General features: G+C 45.3%; 2 protein-coding genes across 7 annotated transcripts in view; one reads left to right on the forward strand and one right to left on the reverse strand.

The window, feature by feature from the left end:
* Window positions 1-1,475, reverse strand: part of CGRRF1 (cell growth regulator with ring finger domain 1) — a 44,679-nt gene extending 43,204 nt beyond the window's left edge. The window contains exon 1 of one of the 2 annotated variants that reach the window (XM_008269675.5): window positions 1,099-1,475. In XM_008269675.5, the coding sequence (XP_008267897.3) occupies window positions 1,099-1,199 (101 nt within the window). In that variant the 5' untranslated portion in view covers window positions 1,200-1,475. The remainder of the gene's footprint in view (window positions 1-1,098) is intronic. The other variant, XM_008269674.5, reaches the window with a different exon arrangement.
* On the forward strand, window positions 57-22,235 carry GMFB (glia maturation factor beta). 5 transcript variants are annotated; one of them, XM_008269679.5, is made up of 7 exons: window positions 57-213; window positions 8,959-9,055; window positions 9,996-10,045; window positions 10,702-10,751; window positions 11,925-12,007; window positions 13,728-13,801; window positions 14,902-18,607. In XM_008269679.5, exons 1-7 carry the CDS (start codon window positions 211-213, stop codon window positions 14,971-14,973), a joined length of 429 nt encoding a protein of 142 aa, XP_008267901.1. In that variant the 5' UTR covers window positions 57-210; the 3' UTR covers window positions 14,974-18,607. The 5 variants fall into 5 exon arrangements, with proteins under 5 accessions (XP_008267901.1, XP_069909746.1, XP_069909747.1 ...); XM_070053645.2 differs by lacking the exon at window positions 14,902-18,607 and adding an exon at window positions 21,708-22,235 and having other exon boundaries at window positions 73-213; window positions 11,922-12,007; XM_070053646.2 differs by lacking the exon at window positions 14,902-18,607 and adding an exon at window positions 21,708-22,235 and having other exon boundaries at window positions 73-213.
* Window positions 22,236-24,244: the final 2,009 nt, after the last annotated feature.

Here is a 24,244-nt window from a genome sequence, read left to right on the forward strand (position 1 = left end):
CCCCACCCCACCCCCAGAAGAGAAAGGCGCTCGCGTTCTGCATAATTTTGAGCCGCGCCGCCTGCCGTCGCCGTCACGTGCCGGTGGCGGAGGCCGCGTTGATAGGTGGGGGCGAATCTGTCTGGCGCCGGGGCAGGAAGGGAGGCGGCCGCCGTGCCATTCTTAAAGGGACCTAGAGAAGGCGACGGGCTGCTGACGGCCGGAAGGAAAATGGTGAGTTGCCGCGGGGAGGGCGGGGGCCGGAGGGCTGGGCCAGCCAGCCGGGCTTTCCTGTTTTCCGGAGCCGGTCTCGGCGGGCAGTGCCCGGGCCGGTGCCCACAGCCAGCCAGAGACTTGGCCTCCCCAGCCGCCGCCGCGCCTCGGGGCAGCAGCCTCCGGGCGCGCCGGGTCGACCCACCCGGGCGTGCTGTGGACTAGGGTGCAGCCACGGGAGGGGCTTCGTCCTCGCCAGGCCTCTCTGGATGGAGGGCTCCGGCTGCAGAGCTGCAGCACAGGGGTCCGGCCCGGCGGAAGACTGCCCCGAATGGCCGGATTCCCTGCTAGGGCTGGGGCCCCCCGCCGGAGAGCCAGTGGGCCCCGAGCCCTTCTGCCCGGAGTGTTTGTCCTGCTCGCAGTACCCCCACCCCCGCCCCGGCCTCGCCTGAGCCTCTGTCCGTCTCCTCCTTGTCCCTGCTCTCTGAAGAATTCGCCTTCCCCTTGCTTGCTTCGACTTCACGGCAGTCGGAAGTCTTTGGACCCAAGGCTTTGGCGCTTGGCTGTAAAGTATTTGTCAAAAGCTTTAGTGTTGCTGGGTCTGGGGGCCCTGGCTTCCGTTCTCCCAGTGGGATGAACCAACCCCAAGCATAAAATGAAGTGGTGAATGAACTCTACTGCCGGTCTCCTGACGCCTTCCCGTGGGGGTTACATATGCTCCCTGTCGTTAGGAACAACAGGAACAGAAACCACAGCGCTACAGCCTCCCTTCTCAACCCCCTTCCATCGAAAAGGTCTTGTCATGGGCGCTAAATCCCCCGACTGTTCATCTTTGGTAACCTTTCCCCAGCATGCCAGGGCGTTGGCAGTCTCTCCTCTTTAAACGCCCCCTTCCCTCATGCTTACCCCTGGGCTTCTGGGGTACGGGACTCCTGGTTGTCCTCCTGCTTCTGTTGGTCCACCTGTTTCTCGTGCACACTGCCGCCCTTTCTCTGGACAGTAACCATAGGAATCCTTCATTTCCTGTTCTGTGGCGGCTGTATTCACAGCTTCAGTTCCCACGTCTGTTTGGATGGGGCGAGAATTTGTATCTCAGATCTTGCTTCTGAGAGCCAGTCCAGATCTGTGTATTCCACTAGTGAGTTAACATCCCCTGGGAAGACTATCCCCCACTGGAATGCCCCAAAGCCACCCTATTTGTCCAAAATGCAACACATGCTCCTTCCCCTCTACCCTGGTCTTCCCAGAACTTGTTGTAACAGTGTGCCATTCAGTCTGTTAATACAAACCAGAAGTCAAGGGTCATCTTGATCATCCTTGTTTCCCTGCCCACTCCACTCTGCTCGCCCCCATATCCAGCCCATCCCTGGCTCCTGCTCCTTTGCAGCAGTGTTGAGAGTGGGTGAGAGGTCAGGCTGCCTGGTTGACTCCTGGCTCCACTAGCTGCCTAGCTTTGGAGAAGATATTTAACCCCTGGAAGGCTTGCTTTCTTGCAAAGTGGAGATACCAACAGTACCTTTCTCATGGGGTTGCTCTGAGCATGGAGGGACATCCAAGCAAAGCATCTAACAGTGCCTGCTTCCCTGTAGCCGTAGCGTCAGCCTCTCTCAGCTGCTTTTCATCTTGGCTGGACTAGTCTTGCCAGTTAACTAGTCTTGCTGTGTTCATCCTGGCTGTCTGCCCAGTTCCTGAACACCACAGCAAGTGCGATCTTTTCAACATGCAAATCTAGTCCCGTTTTCCTTTCCCACCCTGCTTAAAGCACCTTAGTGGGTTCCCTTTGCTCATAAGATGGAAATCGAAGTGCTTAGTGTGGGCCACTGGGCCCTGTGTGGTCTGGCCCTACCAGCCTCCTCTTGGACTGGGTTCCTACTCTCCCATGTGCCTGAATCACTGGCCGTTCATTTTCTTGGCTGTGCCACGCTCACCTCAGTCTTTGCACAGGCAGTGTTAGTCCGTGGATACCTTTGTCGGGGAAGCCTGCTGGGGCCATGCTGTCCTCAGCAGTCATAAATTCTCACAGCATCATGTCTCTGTTTTCCAGTTCTTATTTCAAGTACAGGTTTATGTATTTTTGCCTGATCCTTTTGATGTAGGTCTGTTGTCTACCAAGGAACATATCTTTTATTTAATTTTCATATTATTCTCTCCCTAGCACTTAGCAAGATGCTGGCACTCATTAAATGTTCATTGTATGGATAAACCAGTAAATGAACACTTGAATTGAACTCTTCACTTTGTGTTAACATTTACCTTATTAAGTTTTTTTTAAAGATATATTTATTTATTTGAAAGTTAGAGTTATACAGAGAAGGAGAGGCAGGGAGAGAGTCTTCCATCCGCTGGTTCACTCCCCAGTTGGCCCCAACAGCTGAAACTGCGCTGATCTGAAGCCAGGAGCCAGGAGCTTCTTCCAAGTCTCCACATGGGTGCAGGGGCCCAAGGACTTGGGCCATCTTCCACTGCTTTCCCAGGCCATATCAGAGAGCTGGATTGGAAGTGGAGCAGCCAGGACTCGAACCGGTGCCCACATGAGATGCTGGCGCTGCAGGCTGGGAGTTTAACTTGCTGCATCACAGCATTGGCCCCTCTTCTTAATTTTTAAGAATCTTGATTGCCATCCATCCGCTGGTTTGCTCCCCAGATGACCAAAGCCAGGACCCTGGGACTCTGTCGGGGTCTCCCACATAGGTGGCAGGGGCTCAAGCACTTGGGCCATCTTTCGCTGCTTCCCCGGGCTCATTAGCAGGGAGTGGGAGCAGAAGGGGAATAGCAGGTACTCAAACCGGTGCCCATTTGGGATGGCAGCCTTTCAGGCAGTGGGCTTAAACCTCATTGCTGCAACACTGGCTCCCTAGAGTTGTTTTTATAGCATTATATTCATTCTTTTTTAAAGTTTGTTTATTTGAGAGGCAGAGAGACAGCAGGAGAGAGCTCTCCATCTGCTGATGGACTCTAAATGCCTGCCAAAGCCCCCTGCTGGGGCCAAAGCTGGGAGTGAGAAACTCAGTCCACTTCCTCCTTGTGAGTTGAAGGAACCCAATTACTTTCACCATCATTGCTGCCTCCCAGGATCTGCATTGGCAGGAAGCTGGATTTGGGATTTGGGGTTTGATTTGAGAATCAAACCCAGGCACCCCCATATGGATATGGAATGCACGTGTCTTAACTGCTAGCTGAGGGGCCGGCGCCATGGCACAGTGGGTTAATCCTCCACCTGCAGTGCCGGCATCCCATATGGGCGCTGGTTCTAGTCCCAGCTGTTCCTCTTCCAATCCAGCTCTCTGCTATGGCCTGGGAAAGGAATAGAGGATGGCCCAAGTCCTTGGGCCCCTGCACCCACATGGGAGACAAGGAGGAAGCACCTGGGTCCTGGCTTCGGATCGGCACAGTTCTGGCCGTTGCGGCCATCTGGAGAGTGAACCAACGGAAGGAAAACCTTTCTCTCTGTCTCTCCCTCTCACTGTCTGTAGCTCTAACTTTCAAATAAAATAAATAAAATCTTAAAAAAAAAAAAAAAAAAACCTGCTAGCTGAAAGGCCTGTACTTGTGTTAAAAATTACCCTTTTTAAAAAAACATCTTTTTATTTTCATTTTATTTGAAAGGCAGAGAAACAGAGAAAGATACTACAGCTGCTGGTTCATTTCCCAGATGCCCACAAAAGATAGGGATGCACCAGGCTGATGGGTAGCAAGGACCAAGTACTTGAGCTGTCAACTGCTTCCATCTGCTGTTCCAACTGCTAAGGGTGGGCAGACAGAAGCCGGGAGCCTGGAACTGCTTTCAGGTCTCCAAAGTGGGTGACAGGGGCCCTAGTTTTTGGGCCATCTTCCATTGCTTTCCTAGGCACATTAGCAGAGAGCTAGATCAGAAGCAGGACTCCAACTGGCTCTCCCATATGGGAGGCTGGTGTTGCAATTAGTGGCTTAATGTCACAATACTGGCCCTGCCCAGGCAGCTGGTTAACTGTTATGCCAAACCTATTGTTATTCCTAATGTGTCTATGAGCTATTTGAGTTGGCTGAGGAAGGAATTTGAGGCCTTATTATGGTGTTGAGAAGAGTAAAAATACAAAAACTATATAAGTTAAAGCACAGCATATTTTTCACTTTTTTTTTTTAAGATTTATTTGATTATTTATTTGAAAGGGGAGAGAGGAAAGAGAGAGAGGTGGGGAGGGTGATCTTAGATATCTAACGACTGCTGGTTCACTCCCCAAATGGCTGCAGCAGTCATAGGTGGGCCAGGTTGAAGCCTGGAGCTGAGAACTCCATCCAGGTCTCCCATATGAGCGACAGGTGCCTAAGCACGTGGGCCATCTTCTGCTGCCTTCCCAGGTGCATCAGTAAGGAGCTGAATTAGAAGCGAAGCAGCTGGATCTTGAACCAGTGCTCCAGAATGGGATGCTGGCATAGCAAGTGACAGCTTGCCCTAGCACACTACAGCGCCAGCCCCTTCACTTGGTTTCTGATCCTAATACATCAAGCTTACACATGCAGCTCTAGGTATCACAGTTATTGCTTCTGAACAACTTTCATGATAAATTAGTCTTTGCCTAAACAAAAATCTAAAATATTTATTAGTTTCACTAATAGATTCTGCCTTTCATTGAAGAGAAAAAGGAACTTCTAGTTTTGTTATTTTTTTTTAATTTTAATTTTAATTTTTGTTTGTTTGTTTTTTTTTTTTTTGACAGGCAGAGTGAGAGAGAGAGAGACGGAGAGAAAGGTCTTCCTTTGCCGTTGGTTCACCCTCCAATGGCCGTCATGGCCGGCGCACCGCCAGGTGCTTCTCCTGGTCTCCCACGGGGTGCAGGGCCCAAGCACTTGGGCCATCTTCCACTGCCCTCCCGGGCCACAGCAGAGAGCTGGCCTGGAAGAGGGGGAAACCGGGACAGAATCCGGCGCCCGACCCGGACTAGAACCTGGTGTGCCGGCGCCGCAAGGCGGAGGATTAGCCTAGTGAGCCACGGCGCCGGCCTCTTTTTTTTTTTTTTTTTTAAGATTTTTTATTTTCTTTGAAAGTCAGAGTTATGCAGAGAGAGAAGGAGAGGCAGGGAGAGAGAGAGAGAGAGATAGAGAGAGGTCTTCCATCTGATGGTTCACTCCCCAGAGGGCTGCAACAGCCAGAGCTGTGCCGATCAGGAGCCAGGAGCTTCTTCCATGTCTCCCACATGGGTGCAGGGGCCCAAGGACCTGGGCCATCCTCCACTGCTATCCCAGACCATAGCAGAGAGCTGGATCGGAAGAGGAGCAGCCGGGACTAGAACCGGCACCCATATGGAATGCCAGCGCCTCAGGCCAGGGCATTGACCCACTGTGCCACAGCAGCGGCCCCAAGGAAATTCTAGTTTTCTGACTGGAATCTTTCTTGGAAGATGGGAAAAAATGAACCATGAATCTTAGTTTCAGGAGGCACCATATAACTTTTTTTAAAATATATATTTATTTATTTGAAAGTCAGATTTACACAGAGAGAGGAGAGGCAGAGAGAGATCTTCAGTCCACTGGTTCACTCCCCAGTTGGCTGCAATAGCTGGAACTGTGCCGATCCGAAGCCAGGAGCCAGGAGCCAGGAGCTTCTTCCAAGTCTCCCACATGGGTGCAGGAGCCCAAGGACTTGGGCCATCTTCTACTGCTTTCCCAGGCCATAGCAGAGAGCTGGATTGGAAGAGGAGCAGCCAGGACTAGAACCGGCATCCATATGGGATGTCGGCACTGCAGGCAGAGGCTTAGTCCACTACGCCAAAGCGCTGGCCCATTGTGTAGTTTTATCACACCTCACATATTACCAGGATTCTGAATTTAAAAGGCAATTTAAATTTGATAATCATTTTCTGCTTTAGCATGTGCTCTCATTTATCCAACACAGGATCAAAAAAGCAAGCTCTTACTTTTTATTCTAACTTACAATTGAAATTGGAAGCCTAATGCTTTTGAGTTGTAATGAGGCATGCATTTAGCATTGGTCTCAGAAGTGATCTGATTTCCTTGAAGGAGGAGAAGGAAGAGATCAAAGAGAGTGGCCCTTTTTTGGAACTTGATTCAATTAAACTAAAAATAAAGCAGGGAAATTTGAGTACTACTTGGATATTTGAAACTGGAATTGTCCATTTTCTGAGGTGGAATAATGTCTTTATGTTTTTAATGGCACATACTGTCTTTAATGATGCATGATAAAATGCTGACAGATGAAATGACTTCTGGCCTTTGGGACCAGTGTTGATGGTATAAGATTGACCTGGGGGTAGGGAGGCCTGTGCTGTGACTAGTAGTTTAAGCCTCCGCTTGTAGCACAGGCAGCCCATATAGGCACCAGTTTGTGTCCCAGCTGCTCCTCTGCCATTCCAGCTCTCTGCTTATGGACTGGGAAGACAGTGGAAGATGGTCCAAATGCTTGGTCCCCTCCGCCCATGTGGGAGACTTGGAAGGAACTCCTGACTCCTGGCTTCGGATCAGCCCAGCTCTGGCCATTACAGCCATTTGAGGAGTGAGCCAGCGAATGGAGGACCTGTCTTCCATCTCTCTGTCTCTCCCTCTCTCTAACTCTGCCTAGCAAATAAATAAATAAAATCTTAAAAAAAAAAAAAAAAAAAAAAAAAAAAAAAAAAAAAAGCTTGACCTTCCGCTAGTGCTGTGGTGTAACAGGTGATATGGGCACTGGTTTGAGTCCCAGCTGATCCATGTCTGATCCTGCTCCCTGCTAACGCACCTTGGAAAGCAGCAGAGGATGGTCCAAGTCCTTGGGCCCCTGCACCCATATGGGAGACCCAGAAGAATCTCCTGGCTCCTGGCTTCGGATTGGCCCAGCTCTGGCCATTGCAGCCATTTGGGGAGTGAACCAGTGAGGGTGTGTGTGTGTGTGTGTGTGTGTGTGAAAGACTCTGCGCTTCAAATAAATCTTTAAAAAAAAATTATGTTGATAATGGTTGAGGCTGAGTGATGGATACATTGGGTCTCACTGTGCTGTTCTTTACTTTTGTGTATGTTCTGAGTTTTACTTACTAAAAAAAAAGATTTCTGTCCTCTTGTTTGCAGTCATACATTGCACTGTTAAAGGAAAATTGCTATTTTTAAAGAAATTGTTTGTTTATTGAAAGGCAGAGGGAGAGGTAGAGGTAGAGATTTCCCATCTGCTGATTTACTCCCCAGATGCCTGCAGTAGCCTTGACTAGGTCAAGCTGAATCCAGGAACTCAATCTGAGGCTCCTACCTAGGTGACAGGGACCCAATTACTTGAGCCATTACCTGCTGCCTGGCAGGTGTACCTTAGCAGGAACCTATAGTAGAGAATGAAGGCAGGACTCAAACCCAGGCACCATGAATGGGGTGAAGGCATCCCATTGGCTGCTTAACTGTTTTGTCAGACACCCACCCTGCAAGATTACCCATGATCATTTCCTGCCAGATTTCTGTGAAGGTTCTCTAATATAATTTTTTTATTTTTTTTTAATTTTTTTTGACAGGCAGAGTGGACAGTGAGAGAGAGAGACAGAGAGAAAGGTCTTCCTTTGCCATTGGTTCACCCTCCAATGGCCGCCGCAGCCGGCACTCTGCGGCCGGCGCACTGCGCTGATCCGATGGCAGGAGCCAGGTACTTCTCCTGGTTTCCCATGGGGTGCAGGACGCAAGTACTTGGGCCATCCTCCACTGCACTCCCTGGCCACAGCAGAGAGTTGGCCTGGAAGAGGGGCAACTGGGACAGAATCCGGCGCCCGGACCGGGACTAGAACCCAGTGTGCCGGCGCCACAAGGCGGAGGATTAGCCTAGTGAGCCGCGGTGCCGGCCCTCTAATATAATTTTTAAAATATTCTTTTAGCACATATATATGTTTGTTTCATCTGGTTTCGTTGTCATACTTTCTTAACAGTTACTTTTATATATAAATATGTTTTTAAGATTTGTTTATTTACTTGAAAGGCAGAGTTACACAGAAGGAGAGGCAGAGAGAGGGAGGGAGGGAGGGAGGGAGGGAAGGAAGGAAGGAAGGAAGGAAGGAAGGAGAGAGGGGTCTTCCATCTGCTGGTTCACTCCCCAATTGGACACAATGGCTGGAGCTGCGTGGATCTGAAGCTGGACCCAGGAGCTTCTTTCTGGGTCTCCCATGTGGGTGCAGGGGCCCAAGGACTTGGGCCATCTGCTGCTGCTTTCCCAGGCCACTGCAAGCAGCAGTTTTACCTGCTGTGCCACAGCGCTGGCCCCTTTTTATATTTTCGTAGTCATTTAATTAAGTTATAAAATTTATTGGTCTTCAATCTTACTTTTTTTTTTTTTTTAACGCTTTGGTTATTGTTTTTCCCAGCTGTAGTCGTGAGATCCAAAGATGAACTAAGGACATACTGGTTTTAGTCACAATAAGATCATTTCATCATTTTCCTGTTCTTCCTGCACAGGGTGGAATATTACACTTGCCTTGCTTAATTCCACACGTAATTTTTAACTTCTTTCATTTTCTTCCCTCCCACTCCAGTTCTGATGGATTGTATTTTGTTGGCTCTGGTTTTTGAGACATTTTAACCGAAAGAGAAAGCTAAAGTATACCTTACATTGAAGATGAACAAAGGCTTATGATTAAGCAATATAGATCCAAAGTTCGGCAAATTTAAAAGCTCTTTTAAATGTACATGTGTTTTACTTTAATGCTTTCACATAATTGACTTTCCAAGGTGTCAGTGTACCTTTTTAAGGATACTGGATTTTATAACTTCAACATGCATACACATTGAAGTCGGGGCATTCTGTTTGTGATTTTTTTTCTTTTATAGAGTGAGTCTTTGGTGGTTTGTGATGTTGCTGAGGATTTAGTGGAAAAGCTGAGGAAGTTTCGTTTTCGCAAAGAAACAAACAATGCTGCCATTATAAGTAAGTCAACATGGATTATCTCAGATATGTGGTGGTAGTTTTTCTTAAACATTGAATGAAGTGACCCTTTAGAGAGTAATGTTGCCTCCTCCTGTTTCATGCCCTGCCCCCACCACCTTAAGATCACTTGAAAAATGTAACCGCTAATTCTGATGTTAGAAAGCAGAGGTGGGGGTGCCTCCCCGTGGTCCTATCTGAGTCCCGGAGAAGACAGACTTCTTGATCACTTAGGAAGTGCTTTAGTACATTTCTTTTCTGAGAGGGGTCAGCTCCTGCCCTTTTGGGGAACTGCAAGCAGCCTGGTGTCCATCCTGGATGGGCAGCCTTGCTGACCCTGAGAGGGTGAAGTGCAGCGTGGTGCTCAGTGACTCTGGGCCCCGTTCAGGTTCTCAGCCTCAACTCCAGTTTCATGGAGAGCGCTTTTCAGTGTCATTGTCTTCTGAAAGTGGAAAGAATGATTTGCATATTGCCTTCCCAGTAATGGTGATGGTCCTGCACCATGAAATCCTGACACTGGAGGAGCTGGGAGTCTTGAAGTTTCTCCATCCTGACCCTAGTCCACTTTCCCCTGGAGATTCTAACGGTGTTGTATATAATCCTGTCTCAGTCACAGCCCACAGCCACCCTGACAGATTTTTTCCTTGTCTAGGAAGTTAATTTGAGTTACGAAGTTCTTCATATAAATAGTGAATCTAAGAAGTTAACATGAAGTGCTAAATAAACAAACCAGGTGCTGGGAGTGTGAGTCAAGGTTGTTAAATAGAAAGCAAAGTTAGCTTTTTGACCATCAGCTAAAACTGTGAATCAGAGTTTTATGCTTGTGTTTCCTGATGGTTTTTTTTTTTTTTTTTAGATGCCCCAAAAAAGGCTGGGACTGTAGGTTGCATAGATCAAGGTCACGCTAGAATCACAGTTCACTCATGTTTTATTTTTATTTTAGTGAAGATCGACAAAGATAAACGCCTGGTGGTACTGGATGAGGAACTTGAGGTTTGTAAAATGAAATCAATCAAGTTTTATAGTTAAGCAGTTATTGTTGCTCAGGAGATGCCGGATTAGTTGTACGTACTTCTCAGATGAGTTCCGAACCTCTTAAATACATGTTCATTATGCCTGAGAAGTGTGGGCCAGTTATTGTATAGTGCATTGTCATGCTATTTTAACCACCTTCTTAAGGCCCCTTGTGGTAGAGGTTAGGGCTGTGTGCCCAGTACAAAATGAGTCAACTTTGTAACTTGTTTCTAAATTCCTTGGCTACTAATTAAAAACTAAAACCCTACAATTTGAGTATTTAGTTTGTCAAATTAAGTAACTAATTTAGAGCCAAAATAAAAGTAACCTTCTGAAGTCAGATGCTGTGGTTTCCTCTGAGGCGGTTGTTGGTTTCTGTGGCTCAGAATTTCCTGACAGGTGGGATGTGAACAGAGGACAGTGCCCTCCGTTCCAGTTGTAGTAAGTGCAGCTCGGCTGAGGCCCTGAAGGGGGCTTCGCGTGGACTGAGAGTTCAGTGACCTCCATTTATGAGCAATTCAGTCATACCCCGTTTCCTGCTGGTGTACGTGGCCATGAATTTCTGACTCTGAGTGGAGTGGGTGTCGGGATCTGGTAGGAAAATGTGTCAAAGGTGTTCTTTTCTGCTGGGCCAGGGCGTTTCTCCGGATGAACTGAAGGATGAGCTACCTGAGCGACAGCCTCGATATCCTTTCTTAGTGCTTTAAAAAGATTGGTTTTCTTTAGTCGTCAGCTTTTATATGTGAGCTCGTTTGTTAAGTTTTTTGGTTTTTTTTGTTTTTGTTTTTGTTTTTGTTTTTTTGACAGGCAGAGTGGACAGTGAGAGAGAGAGACAGAGAGAAAGGTCTTCCTTTTTCCATTGGTTCACCCTCCAATGGCCGCCGCGGCCGGCATGCTGTGGCTGGCACATCACTCTGATCCAAAGGCAGGAGCCAGGTGCTTCTCCTGGTCTCCCATGGGGGTGCAGGGCCCAAGGACTTGGGCCATCCTCCACTGCACTCCTGGGCCATAGCAGAGAGCTGGCCTGGAAGAGGGGCAACCGGGACAGAATCCGGCGCCCCAACCGGGACTAGAACCCGGTGTGCCGGCGCTGCAAGGCAGAGGATTAGCCTATTGAGCCACGGTGCTGGCCTTGTTAAGTTTTTAAAAAACATATTTTAGCCGGCGCCGTGGCTCAATAGGCTAATCCTCCACCTTGTGGCACCGGCACACCGGGTTCTAGTCCCGGTCTGGGTGCCGGATTCTGTCCCGGTTGCCCCTCTTCCAGGCCAGCTCTCTGCTATGGCCAGGGAGTGCAGTGGAGGATGGCCCAGGTGCTTGGGCCCTGCACCCCATGGGAGACCAGGAAAAGCACCTGGCTCTTGGCTCCTGCCATCGGATCAGCGCGGTGCGCCGGCTGCAGCGGCGGCCATTGGAGGGTGAACCAACGGCAAAGGAAGATCTTTCTCTCTCTGTCTCTCTCTCTCACTGTCCACTCTGCCTGTCAAAAAAAAAAAAAAAAAAAAACATATTTTATGGTGTCCTTCCACATCATGATCACAGCCAAATTAAACTCAATGTGCATGTTAGTGGACCAAGAAAAGTGAAGAGTTGTTTTAGATACATTGTTTTCTTTTTTAAACAATTCTATTTATTATAGGTGTATAATAAAAAAATCGAGAAAGGAAAAATTCATATTAAATCCACACTTTAATACATTTCTTTTTTGAGAGATTATATGATTTTATATTTGTGGAAAGATAATGAATAATGAAAATGTGGCCTAAATGAATAGAATCTTACCACCCATTGTTCCCTGAGGTGTTGGTAAGTACCTTTCTCGGAGCAATAATGTTAGTTTCTTTAACTTGAGAAAAACTTTCATTGTGTATAGTTACAAATATCAACATGATGATGGAAGAGTGTCATATCCTCTGTGCTTTATTTTCTCCAGTCCTGTTGGTAAGTGAATTTCTTTCAGTTGTATTTAAAATTCATTGGTTCTGCTCTGAACTCTTTTTATAGTGGACAAATTATATGCTAATTTTAAGGATAAAAACTGTTGAATAACCTAAATTTAGTGTGTGTTCACGTGCACCTGCACATATCCCTAGAAAGAAGTTTCTATAAAGCATCATGTCTTAGAATATGTTTGCTTCCTTAGGATAAAGTCTAAGAATTGTAATTATTTGGCCACATCATACATGAATTTTAAGAATTTTGAAATGCAATGACATTTTTAGATATCAGAAATATATATTAATCTTTTTTATGTGAACTCTGTATAATCATGTTTATCTTTTTAAAAAAATTTTTATTTATTTATTTATTTATTTATTTGAAAGGCAGAGTAACAGAGAGGCAGAGCTAGAGAGAGAAAGAGAAAGAGAGAGAGAAAGAGAGAAAGGTTCTCCATCTGCTGGCTTACTCCCCAAATGGCTGCAACAGCCAGAGCTGGGCTGATCCAAAGCCAGGCATTAGGAGCTTCTTCCAGGTTTTCCACATGGGTATAGGGGCCCAAGCACTTTGGCCGTATTCTACTGTTTTCCCAGGCCATGGCAAACAGTTGGATGGGATGTGGAGGAGCCGGAACTCTAACCAATATGGGATGCTGGCACTGCAGGTGGCGGCTTTACCCATTACGCCACAGTGCCGGCAATGTTTATATTTTGAGTAGTAGTTAAAAATGATATGCTGATATTCTTGAAAGTGATCCCAGAGTAGTTTACATTGGGTATTAAAATGGGTTATTGGTATTTCAAAAATATGTTGTCGTCAAAACTTCTACTTCCACCAGTTTTCTTTTTCTTTTTTTTTTTTTTTTAAAGATTTATTTATTTATTTGAAAGAGTTAGAGAGAGAGAGGCCTTCCATCCTCAGGTTCACTCCCCTGATGGCTGCAATGGCCGGAGCTGTGCCAATCCAAAGCCAGGAGCCAGGAGCTTGTTCCGGGTCTCCCATGCAGGTGCAGGGGCCCAGGGACTTGGGCCATCCTCTACTGCTTTCCCAGGCCATAGCAAAGAGCTGGATGGGAAGTGGAGTAGCCGGGTCTAGAACCAGTGCCCATATGGGATTCCGGCACTTCAGGCCAAGGCATTAACCCGCTGCACCACAGCGCCAGCCCTCCACCAGTTTTCAAGACTGTTCATAGAACCGTGCTCTGAATGTTATTTGTATCATTTGCTCACATTTATAATATAATGCAGTGAATTTTGAACTAAATATGGAAGCAGAGTATCTTTATTTTAGAGCAGATATACCTGTCCCACTATCACCCCAAAACCTTATATATTTTAGTCATCTGTAAAATTGATCTTGATATTTAGTATCAAAATAAAGAGAGTACATTATAGTTATGTGTCAATTTAAAAATGAAAACGTTAAAAAATTATGGTAGTGCTTAAAAGTTTTTTAAAACTTTTAAGTCTTAAAAGTTGGGATCTATAGAGGTCTAAAATCATTTATTTTTGTTGACCTATAAACTTGACTATTTGTACTTTAGTTATGTCTCTTTAAACAGACATATGCAATCTAGGACTCAAAATACAGTTCATATACATTTAGATCAAAGTGTTTGTAAGCAAAGGAGGCCCTACATGTGTCATTTTTAAAAACAAGTATAATGAGCACTCATCACATTCACAATCCACAGCTCATTTCTACCCCAACCTTTCTTTTCCAGGATGTAAGCCTGAGCAGCAGATGATGTATGCCGGAAGCAAGAATAAGCTAGTGCAGACGGCTGAGCTGACCAAGGTGGGTTCACATTTGACTTGCTTGTTCAGTGTTTTCCCTTGGATCTAGAACGATAGCCAAAACAGACTGAAGTGTTGCGTGGTTTCCATGTAGGTGCAAGTTGTTTCGACCACAGCAGTAAATTATTTGGAAAAAGAATTATAGAAGTGTTTGAACCAAGGTATGTTTTTTGAACATCAAGTTGATTAGAGGAAATCACATTAAAAATGTAGGCAGCTATAGAGAAGTCACTGTATCAGTTAAATCTACCAAGAGTTCCTTTTTTAAAAAAAATTTTTTTAAAGATTTATTTTTTGTTTATTTGAAAGAGTTAAAGAGAGAGGTAGAGACAGACAGAGAAAGATCTTCCGTCCACTAGCTCACTCCCCAAATGGCCACAGCAGCCAGGGCTGAGCCGATCTGAAGTCAGGAGCCAGGAGCTTTTGGGTCTTCCACGTGGGTGCAGGGGCCCAAGCACTTGGCTGTTTACCACTGCTTTCCCAGGCCATTATCGGGGAGCTGGATAGGAAGTGGAGCAGCTGGAACTCGAACTGGCGCCCATATGGGATGTCGGCACTGCAAGCCGAGCTTTAACCCACTGCACCACAGTGCTGCCCCCCAATTTTTTAAAAGGATTTATTTATTTGAAAGAGTTACACAGAATGAGGGAGAGACAGAGACAGAGAGAGATTTTCCATCCACTGGTTCACTCCCCAGGTGGCCACAATGGCTGGGACTAGGCCAAGCCAAAGCCGAGAGCAAGGAGCTTCTTCAGGGTCATTCCAAGGATGAATGACCTGCCCAGGATTGCATCTAATAGTACATTTCAGAGCTAGGTTTCAAGCTCAAATCTGGCCCTCAGTCACATCTTCTGCTGTAGTACATTGTCTGTCTCCAGGCAGCTTTTAAGAGAACTTTGTTTTTATGCCATCTTGATCATTCTGCTTTGGTAACTGAGTGCTTAGTGTGTAAACAAAGTGAAGGACTGCCTAAAAGGTTGATCTGGTTTACACAGGTTAAGTCATGACCAATGTGGAAGGAAGCAGAATTTGATATGTAACACTCAGGTCTATCATGTGTGTGTGAGAGTATCAGAATCTGACCTATATTTTTTCCTTAAGGTATTTGAAATAAGAAATACTGAAGACCTAACTGAAGAGTGGTTACGTGAGAAGCTGGGATTTTTCCACTAATGTGAACTTCTGTGTTTCCAAAGTATTTATGTATTAACCTGACCATACTGGAACCTGACATAAATACTTATTTATGCCTAAAAATGCACTGTTACTTACAGTATGTTTCCTGCAGTAAAGAAAATTTCTTCATTTGTGCAAAGTTTGAACAAAGAGGAAGTCATCTTCATAGTAATGAAACTTTGTAAAGTGTTTCCTTAGATTTGTAATTGTTAGGTGGACTACTTTCCTCCAGGGACTTTTTGCACTCTTGTGATTAACTTCTATAACTTATGGTTCAGAATTTGTTACTATTTACAGAGACCATTGGAAAGTGGGTAATAGATTGTGATAGACAACAGTTGCCTCCTTTTGACAAATACTGGAAATTAGCAGTTTATAAATGAAAATAGCATATTATCACTTGTTAAGTCATTTCAGTTAATTTGGAGTTAAAGGCTTGAGTGACCCAAATTTTGAGCCATGGATAATAATTTCTTGTAGCGTAATCTGTGTTACAAGGACATTTTTTTCTCAATCCATACCTCCTTCGGTTTCCTGCTTGTTTTTACTAGATCTGGAAACTGTGTTCATCAGTCGTTCTTAAGATTTGGAAGTTAGGTTTTATGATAGAATTACATGAGTATTAGGTTTCCATGTGGAAAATAGATCTTAGTCTTAGCAGCTGGTGGGTTGTACTAATCAAGGGCTCCATTCCTGACTGTGTTATTTCTAGATAGTTTCTAACCTAGGTTCATAACACTTTATTTATAAGCATCTCCTAATGTCCTGTGAACACCAATGATTTTAAGTGTGTTAATACTGTGCCTTTGATTTGTTAGCTTTGAAGTTAGTTTAAGACTTTTACACTGCCAGTATTCCAAATTTGCTGAAATTAATACTTTTTTAAAGGGTCCAAGTAAAACAATTTTCTAATATGTGTATCTAAAATTTGTAATTAAATCAACTTCATATTTTTAAAATTCCAACTATCTGCTTGCATTAGTGAATATATGGCAGTTGAGAATTACAATTTGGGATATATTTGTGATTATTTTTGTGCCATAACAAAAAATACTTATAAAATTTTGGCCATAGTGAATAATGTTATTAACACATCAGTAGAAAACACATCTTATATCCTGAATGTCAGAAGGTATTCTAAACTGGATGCATGAGTAGTTAACTAACCAGTCTTGTTAGGTAATGGTATCCTTGGCATAAAGCAAGGATGCTAATGTATAGCACAGTTTAAAAACAAACCTATAAGTAATTGTTTAATGCTAACTTGATACAAGGTCTAGAGATCTAGAGACTAACCATATTTGGTGAGTGAATTCTTATATTAAGAATATCTTAGTCATTTCAGAACTAGCCAAGGCATTCTTATGTTGTCATATTTCCCATTTATATGTTCTTTGCATTTCATTTTTGAGGTTTCTGTGCCAACTTTAATAAAGTGGTAACGATAGTAGAAAAATTGACGACACTGAATAGAGCATCTTCTCTTCCCACAGTCTGGCTTCCCTAATCTGGGATTCAGGAAGCCATCGGAAGTCAGTTGGAGATGAGCAAGTGCTAGAGTGGGTATTTGTTAATGAATGGAAAGGATTCTTCATTCCAGTTTTAAGAGAGAAAAATCTTCACCCAGGAAGTTAAGAATTCCTTAAAGAGGTATTTTGATGTTGGAGAATAACTTGTTTATCATTCTGCAGAAATGCAAATATAACAAGTGAGTAGAGAGTTTTTGTTTTTGAACGAAGGAAATGAGACTTTGTTTCATTTGATTCACATCAATAAGAGAATCTAGTGCTGCAAGAATGTATTTTTAAAATGAGGTTCCTTCATTGGTCTTGTGTGTTAAGGTTTTTAATTTGGTTTTTCCAATTGGGACGCCCTCCTTGATGTCAGAAGACACTGACCGCCACACACACAGCTCTTGGTTTCCGTTGTCCAACAGGAGCAGAGAGCTGTGAGAAACTCTCCCTCTTTTTGACTTGTCTGACTTCTCATCAATGACATGTATTCTGCAACACGACAGACTGAGGTTAGGGGATCAATATAACTTTGTTATTCCATCTGTCGTATAGCAAGAGTTTACAAGTCCTGTGCTCTAAAATATTCTCATTTATGTACACTTCCTTCTTCCTTCTATCTAAGTATATTTTACATTATCCTTTTCAAGTTTATTTGCTGTTTAGTGTCTTTTTCCCGTGAATAATGAGTAACTCCAGATTTCCTAGTTCCAGCTTCTACATTCCATAGCTTGTGGCACAGCCATTGCCATTCAGCCTTAAATCCCAGTCGTTCCTTTTGCGCAGCAGCTTTTTCCCTGGGAACCTCCTTCACGGTCTTTGAAGTCGGCGTTCGTATTGAGATTGTTGGCCTTGCAGTTCTGTGTAGCATCTAATGTCAAAATAGAACCAACCAGTAATCCCAGTATGCATTTAGTGTGGTTTTTGTGGCAACATACATGACATGAAGCAAACTGTTCTCAGGTCACTATGCTAAATTCCAAAATGTCTGAGTTTTGAGTAGTAATCACTTTGTTCTGGTACTGAAGCAATTCTGTTAGGAAAAAAGTTGGTTGACTGACTTTTGTTTACTCGACTTCTAAAGTAAATGTTTGAATTCTCTTTCTGAAAAGATCACTAGATGCCTAGTGCAGTTAAACATACTCTTGTTTAAGAGGGTGTTCCTAAAATTTGTATTGTCATCATCAAATAATCTGTGTGGCAAAAATATCAGCACTTTTCCCTCGCTTTAGCTCCTATTTTCAGGAGTCAGTTGTAGCCATAAACTGTACCATGGTCTGACACTTTGAAAAGTTCACGGTTAGGGGACTTGATTGCCAAATTAAATTTGGCTCTTTTCCCCCCACCCATTATAGATATTAAGGAAGGTGTACTTTAAAAATGTTTGGACTGCTTTTAAAATCCAAGTAATGTCATTAATCCGTATGTGGACTAGTGATGAATAATATTTTCATAAGCATTTAAATGCTGATATTTGGTGGGAGTAGAGGGTAACTTGTATTCTACCAATTCAAGCATTCTTAGAGTGGTTGCTTTCCCTGTTTGTTCAATAGACTGATAATACTGGAATCTACAGAGTTTGAGCCTTTACAGTTTATGTGAAAAAGTGTTTCAAACATTTCAGGACAAATCTTATTTTGTATTTGTGGAAGAATGTAAATAATCTTCTAAGCCACTTTAAAACCAATGGTTCCAAGTTGGAGATTGGTGAGCAATTTGTTTCCTCTTACACCATTTGACATTTCAAATCCGTGATCGTGTTCCTGTAATGTTTCAGACAACTCCGTTAAGCTTGTGATATTAACTGTGTTTTCCCACTCTTTGGAAAATGATTCATAAACGTATGCTTACTTGAGTATTGTTTAAGGTCACTGACATGGCAGGCCAGTTCCTATTAATTTACATGGTCCAATATTATCTCATCCAGGAGGCTTGAAACATTAATGGTTTAGTCTTGTGAATTTTAACAGTTCTCTGTCATTGTTTAACAAAACCAACAACTGGCACAACTTCTTAAGCTGTGGTTCCAGTCTCTGCTAGTTCATATTGCATGTTTATTTTGGACAGTCTTTTGTTAAGCATGGTGCTTGTACTGGTTTAAATAAAATGTTAACATAAAAGAACTTCTAGTTTTTCATTCTTGACTCTTCCCTTCTTGAGTGACTGGCTCAGTTTGTGTGGGTCACACACTGATTTCAGCAGTTTGTCTGGAAAAAGTGAGAGGCAGGTAAACCAGTAACAGCTTAGTGGAGGAGAACTTGATGAGATTATGAAAACATTTTCTTTCTTTTTTTTTTTTTTTTAACAGGCAGAGTGGACAGTGAGAGAAAGGTCTTCCTTTTTTGCCATTGGTTCACCCTCCAATGGCCAGTGCACCGCGCTGATCCGAAGCCAGGAGCCAGGTGCTTCTCCTGGTCTCCCATGCGGGTGCAGGGCCCAAGCACTTGGGCCATCCTCCACTGCACTCCCTGGCCACAGCAGAGAACTGGCCTGGAAGAGTGGCAACCAGGACAGAATCTGGCGCCCCAACCGGGACTAGAACCCGGTGTGCCGGCCCACAGGCAGAGGATAAGCCTATTGAGCCACGGTGCCCACCGAAAACATTTTCAAACTCAGTTGTGCTAAAGTGATTCCTCTGAGAAGCAGAGGGAATTTCAAATGATGACTCCTTGCTTTCAGAGGGGGAATTAGAAGTTAGGAGACATGTGTATGTCTGTTACAGACTGCACTACATGATATGAGTGTAATAGTGTCTGTCAAATAGATGCAGATCACTTATATTTACAGTTTTAGGTTTTACCTTATATTTCTGGTGATTGAATATGTAGCGATAGTCGCAATTGGTGTTGGTTGTGAAAGGAGTAGTCTGTATAATGCCCTCTTTAAGAATCTCACAAAGAGAATTGGCCAGAGCGTGGAAACATTTATGTCGTCCTTACTTCACAAGTTGGGCCGCTTAGTGACTCAGCCAGCCAGCTCCTAAATGTTTTCACCTTCACTAAAGAAATGTGGTTCTTTTGTCCTTTTCACTTTCAGGCAACAAAAAGCATTCATAGACACTTAACCTCCCAGCACGGGCCCCAGCCATGATTGTGAGGGTGCACCCTGTGTGGGTGTTGTGGCCTTGCACAGTGTGTTTTTAGCTGTGTTTGAGAGCTGAATAGATCCAAGACCTCATTTCTGAGCATCACACAGACACTTGTCTTCTCTTCTACTTGAGATCTGCCTCTAAGCACTGAGCACCCCCTGCTGAGGTTGCCCTCTTTCAATTAGCAGAAAGAAAAAGCAGAAAGCCCAGGCTGCATCCAAAAGCCATCTCACAAAACAGGCGGAGGGTGATTTTTTATTTTTTTAAAGATTGATTTGGCATTTATTTGAGAGGCAGAGTTACAGAAAAAGGATGAGAGACACAGATCTTCCCTCAGCTGATTCACTCCCCAAATGGCCGCAATTTGCCGGAGCTGGGCCAGGCCAAAGCTAGGAGCCAGGAGCTTCTTTGGGTCTCCGACATAGGTGCAGGGGCCCAAGCACTTAGGCCATCTTTTGCTGCTTTCCAAGGTGCATTAGCAGGGAGCAGGATCAGAAGTGGAGCGGCAGGGTCTTGAACCATATGGGATGCCGGCATGGTAGGCAGAGGTTTAACCTGCTCCACCACAAGGCCAACCCCTAGAGGTTTGTACTGTGTGTGTGTGTGTGTGTGTACATGCGCACAGCTGTGTGCACTGATGTTATCTACACAGTTAAATCTGTTAAATACAGATTGTTGCTCTGGGCATTTAAGGATCTCTCCTTACTGTGGCCCATTTCTTACCTGTACCGGACAATTGTCTTAGTCTGTTTTTTTGTGCCATTCTAGCAATACCTGAGGCTGGGTGGTAAAGAACAGATTTATTTCTCATGGTTCTGCAGGCAGAGAAGTCCAAGATGAAGGTGCTGGCGTCTGTGAGGGCCTTCTTGCTGCATCTTCACGTGATGAAGGCAGAAACGGGCAAACCCACTCTTGCAAGCCCCTTGGTAGTAGGATTGGTCCATTCCTGAGGACTCTGCCCATAAGGCCCAACCTCCCAACACTGTTGCATTGGGGATGAAGTTTCCAGCGCATAGTTCTCGTGGACCCATTCAGATCATAGCAACGTCCAAGCCCAAATATGCCCCAGCCCTTTTGTTAGGAAGTGCAGTGAGCTACTGCCAGTAGCTTCCTGTGCTTAGCCCCCTCTCCACTTAATGTACACAGGACTCCGGTTTCCAGCCCCAGATGGTTGAACCCACGGGCAGCAAACCTCTGTGATACTGCCTGAGCCAGGCCAATCATTTTTCCAGCAGCAGGAACTGAGCTAAAAAGTAGTGAGGGGGGCCAGCACTGTGGCGCAGTGGGTTAAGCCACTGCCTGCAGTGCCAACATACCATTTGGACACAAGTTCAATACCTGGCTGCTCCATTTCCTATCCAGCTCTCTGCTATGGCCTGGGAAAGCAGTGGAAGATGGCCCAAGTCCTTGGGCCCAGCACCCACGTGAGAGACCTGAAAGAAGCTGCTGGCTCCTGGCTTCGGATTGGCTCAGCTCCAGCTGTTGCAACCAATTGGGGAGTGAACCAGCAGATGGAAGACCTCTCTCTCTCTCTCTCTTTCTCTCTCTCTCTGCCTTTCCTTCTCTGTGTAACTCTGACTTTCAGATAGATAGATAGATATTTAAAAAAAAAAGTAGTGAAGTCCCTCTTGAATGAGGTGGTTAGCAGTGCAAGATGATTGTGAAAGAATTAGATGGAAAAGAAACTGTGCTACCTACAGAGCAGAGAAGATACTAACTGGGGCAGTACAGAATGAAGCAGGCATGTGGATGGGCTGAGTCATGCCAAAGATGGAGCCCTAAACTGAGGAGCCAAGTCCTGTCTTTGCAGGTCTTAGAGTGTCCTTTGATGCCCATCTCCAGTGTCTCTTCCTCTTGCGTCCTGGTCAGTCAGCCTCCTCCCAGATGGATGCAGGGACTCAAGCACTTAGGCCATCTTCCGCTGCTTTCCCAGGCACACTAGCAGGGAGCTGGATTGGAAGTGGAGCATCCGGGACTTGAACCATTGCCCATATGGGATGCCGACATTGCAGGCAGTGGCTTTACTCGCTATGCCACAGTACCAGCCCCCTTGCTTAAATATTTTTATGTCTGTGATGAAATAAGTATTTTAACTCCCTCCTGTGGCCTTCTCTGCTTTCTTTCCTTACAAGAACCTCCCTCTGCCCTATCAAGTTAACTTGGGCATGTCTCTACTCGCATACCGAAGTACCTAACTACAAAGCTGTCTGGTTCATCTGCCACTGTGCCCTGCGTTTACACTAACTCCAGGCTAGCCGACAACTGTTCACACCGACGTGCTGTGCCCTGGCTTCTTCTTCCCCCACCAGCGGCATCACTTCCTGCCCATGCCTCTGCTGCCTGCCAAAGTCAACGGCTGCAAGAACTCTCCAGTCAGACATTCAGACCCCGAATGCTGTTCTTCGCCGATCTAAATATAGTACCTTCTTTAAAAAAAAATCTTACTGAACAACTAATTAGAGAAAAATTAGAAAATTCAAATAAGCAAAAGGAAGAAAAATTCTACCACCCAGAGAAATCCCTTGTGACATACTGGTTATATCTTTTTCCCTGTCTCTGGAGGAACCCACTGGCCCCATCACTTTTCGGGTCACCCTTAAGGATTGTGGAATCATGTTCCTGTTGACTCAGGTAATAAAGCTTGCAGCCTAATGTCAAAATGTCAACATCTTTATTTAAAGCTCCCTCCCTCCGGTTCCTCCACCTCAGCCCCTTGAAGTATGCTTCATGTTGGGAAACCTATGGTGGGAATGGGATGTGCTCTGTGCCTTGTTACTGTCCTGTATGACTTCTCCATACTGGACATCTCCTCCTTCTGGAGTTGATAGAGGGGGAACAGCATAAGGGAGCAGAAAAAAGACCACCCTGGCATAGCTGTCACCTGGAGTTTGTGCCCATGAGTTGCCAGTGTCTGGTACTAACTCTTCTCGCATGGGGTGCTGGGGTGGGTTCCACACTGATCTCCCACTGGAGGCTCTGCCAGTAGGTCCCGAGACAGGTCGTGGCTCCTCTGGCTACTGGCAGTACAACTGCCCCTCCCAGCTCTGGGCTGCTAACAGTCGCCTCTCTGTTAGGGTCATCTTGCTTCTCCGTGCTGGCATCTTGGGAAGGGTCCATTGTTCAGCTCTCTTCCTCAGTGTTTTCGTCCATTCAGGCTCCTATAACCAAATGGACTGGGTAGTTAGTTTATAAATAACAGGAATGTATGGCTCACAGTTCCAGAGACTGGAAGGTCACCAGCAGATTCAGTGTCTGATGTGAGCTTGTTCCTTATGGAAGGCAATGTCTGTGTGACGTCAGGGAGAGTAAATGCAGCTGGCTCCCCCTGCCGTCAGGGTCAGCTCTCAGGAAGTTGCCCCTGGAAACCTCTCTGATCCCATTTGTTCAGTTTTCCTCCTGGCCCAGTATACCTGGTATTGGCTCTGTAGCCCTAAGTAGCTTTTCAGGCTATAAATAAGTGGAAGCTCTTTTCCATCTATGTCCTTAGGCTGGTATCACCCTTGTCCTGGAAACTGTTGCTTATCTAAATCCAGTATTGATTGCTGATAATGGGAGGGTACTTCCAAAAGGTCGTAGAAAAAAATGGAATATGAAGGCACTGGGGCAGCGGGTTCAGCTGCTACTTGTGACACTGGCATTCCAAGTCAGAATGCTGGCGCTGGTCCTGGCTGCTCCACTTCTGATCCAGCAACCTGCTAATGCACCTGGAAAGGCAGTAGCAGATGGCCTAACTACCCAGGCACCTGCCACCCACATGAGAGACTCAGATGGAGTTCCTGGCTCCTGGTTTTGGCTTGGTCCTAACCTAACTGTTGCGGCCATCTGGGGAGTGAACCAGCAGATTGAGAGATTTCTCTCTCTGTGTCTCTCCCTCTCTCTGCTGCTCTTTCAAATAAATAAATTAATTAAATACTTTTAAAAAGGAATACAAAGTTTATTTTGGTGCCAAACATTTTGAAATCTATGCCTAGTTTCTTCATATTACAAATTTTGAAAAAAAATTTTCATTTTTATATATTTGAAAGGGACAGACCGAAAGGAGAGCCAGAGAGAGGGAGATAAATCTATCTTCTGGTTCAGTTCCAAGATGCCCACAAAAGCAGAAGCAGGACCAGGCTGACTTCCAGAGCAAGGAATGCAGTCCAGGTCTCCTACCTGGGTGGCAGGGACTGAAGCACTTGAGCCATCACCTGCTGCCTTCCAGGGTGCACATTAGCAGAAAGCTGGAATTGGGAGTGCAATGTCAGACGTTCTGACATTCTAAGCATCTTCTTAATGACTGTGCCAAATGCTCACTCCATAAGAATTTTTCATGAAATGTTAAAGACCCTTCATGGGCCGGTGCCGCGGCTCACTTGGCTAATCCTCCACCTGTGGCGCCAGCACCCCGGGTTCTAGTCCCAGCTGGGGCAACAGATTCTGTCTCGGTTGCCCCTCTTCCAGTCCAGCTCTCTGCTGTGGCCTGGGAGGGCAGTGGAGGATGGCCCAGGTCCTTGGGTCCTGCACCCGCGTGGGAGACCAGGAGGAAGCACCTGGCTCCTGGCTTCGGATCGGCGCAGGGCGCCAGCCGTAGTGGCAATTTGAGGGGTGAACCAACGGAAGGAAGACCTTTCCCTCTGTCTCTCTCTCTCTCTCACTCTCTAATTCTGCCTGTCAAAAAAAAAACCTT

The sequence above is a fragment of the Oryctolagus cuniculus genome, chromosome 12 (genome assembly GCF_051225735.1).
Source record: "Oryctolagus cuniculus isolate XC-2025 breed Fujian yellow rabbit chromosome 12, ASM5122573v1, whole genome shotgun sequence".
Classification (NCBI taxonomy): Eukaryota; Metazoa; Chordata; class Mammalia; order Lagomorpha; family Leporidae; genus Oryctolagus; species Oryctolagus cuniculus.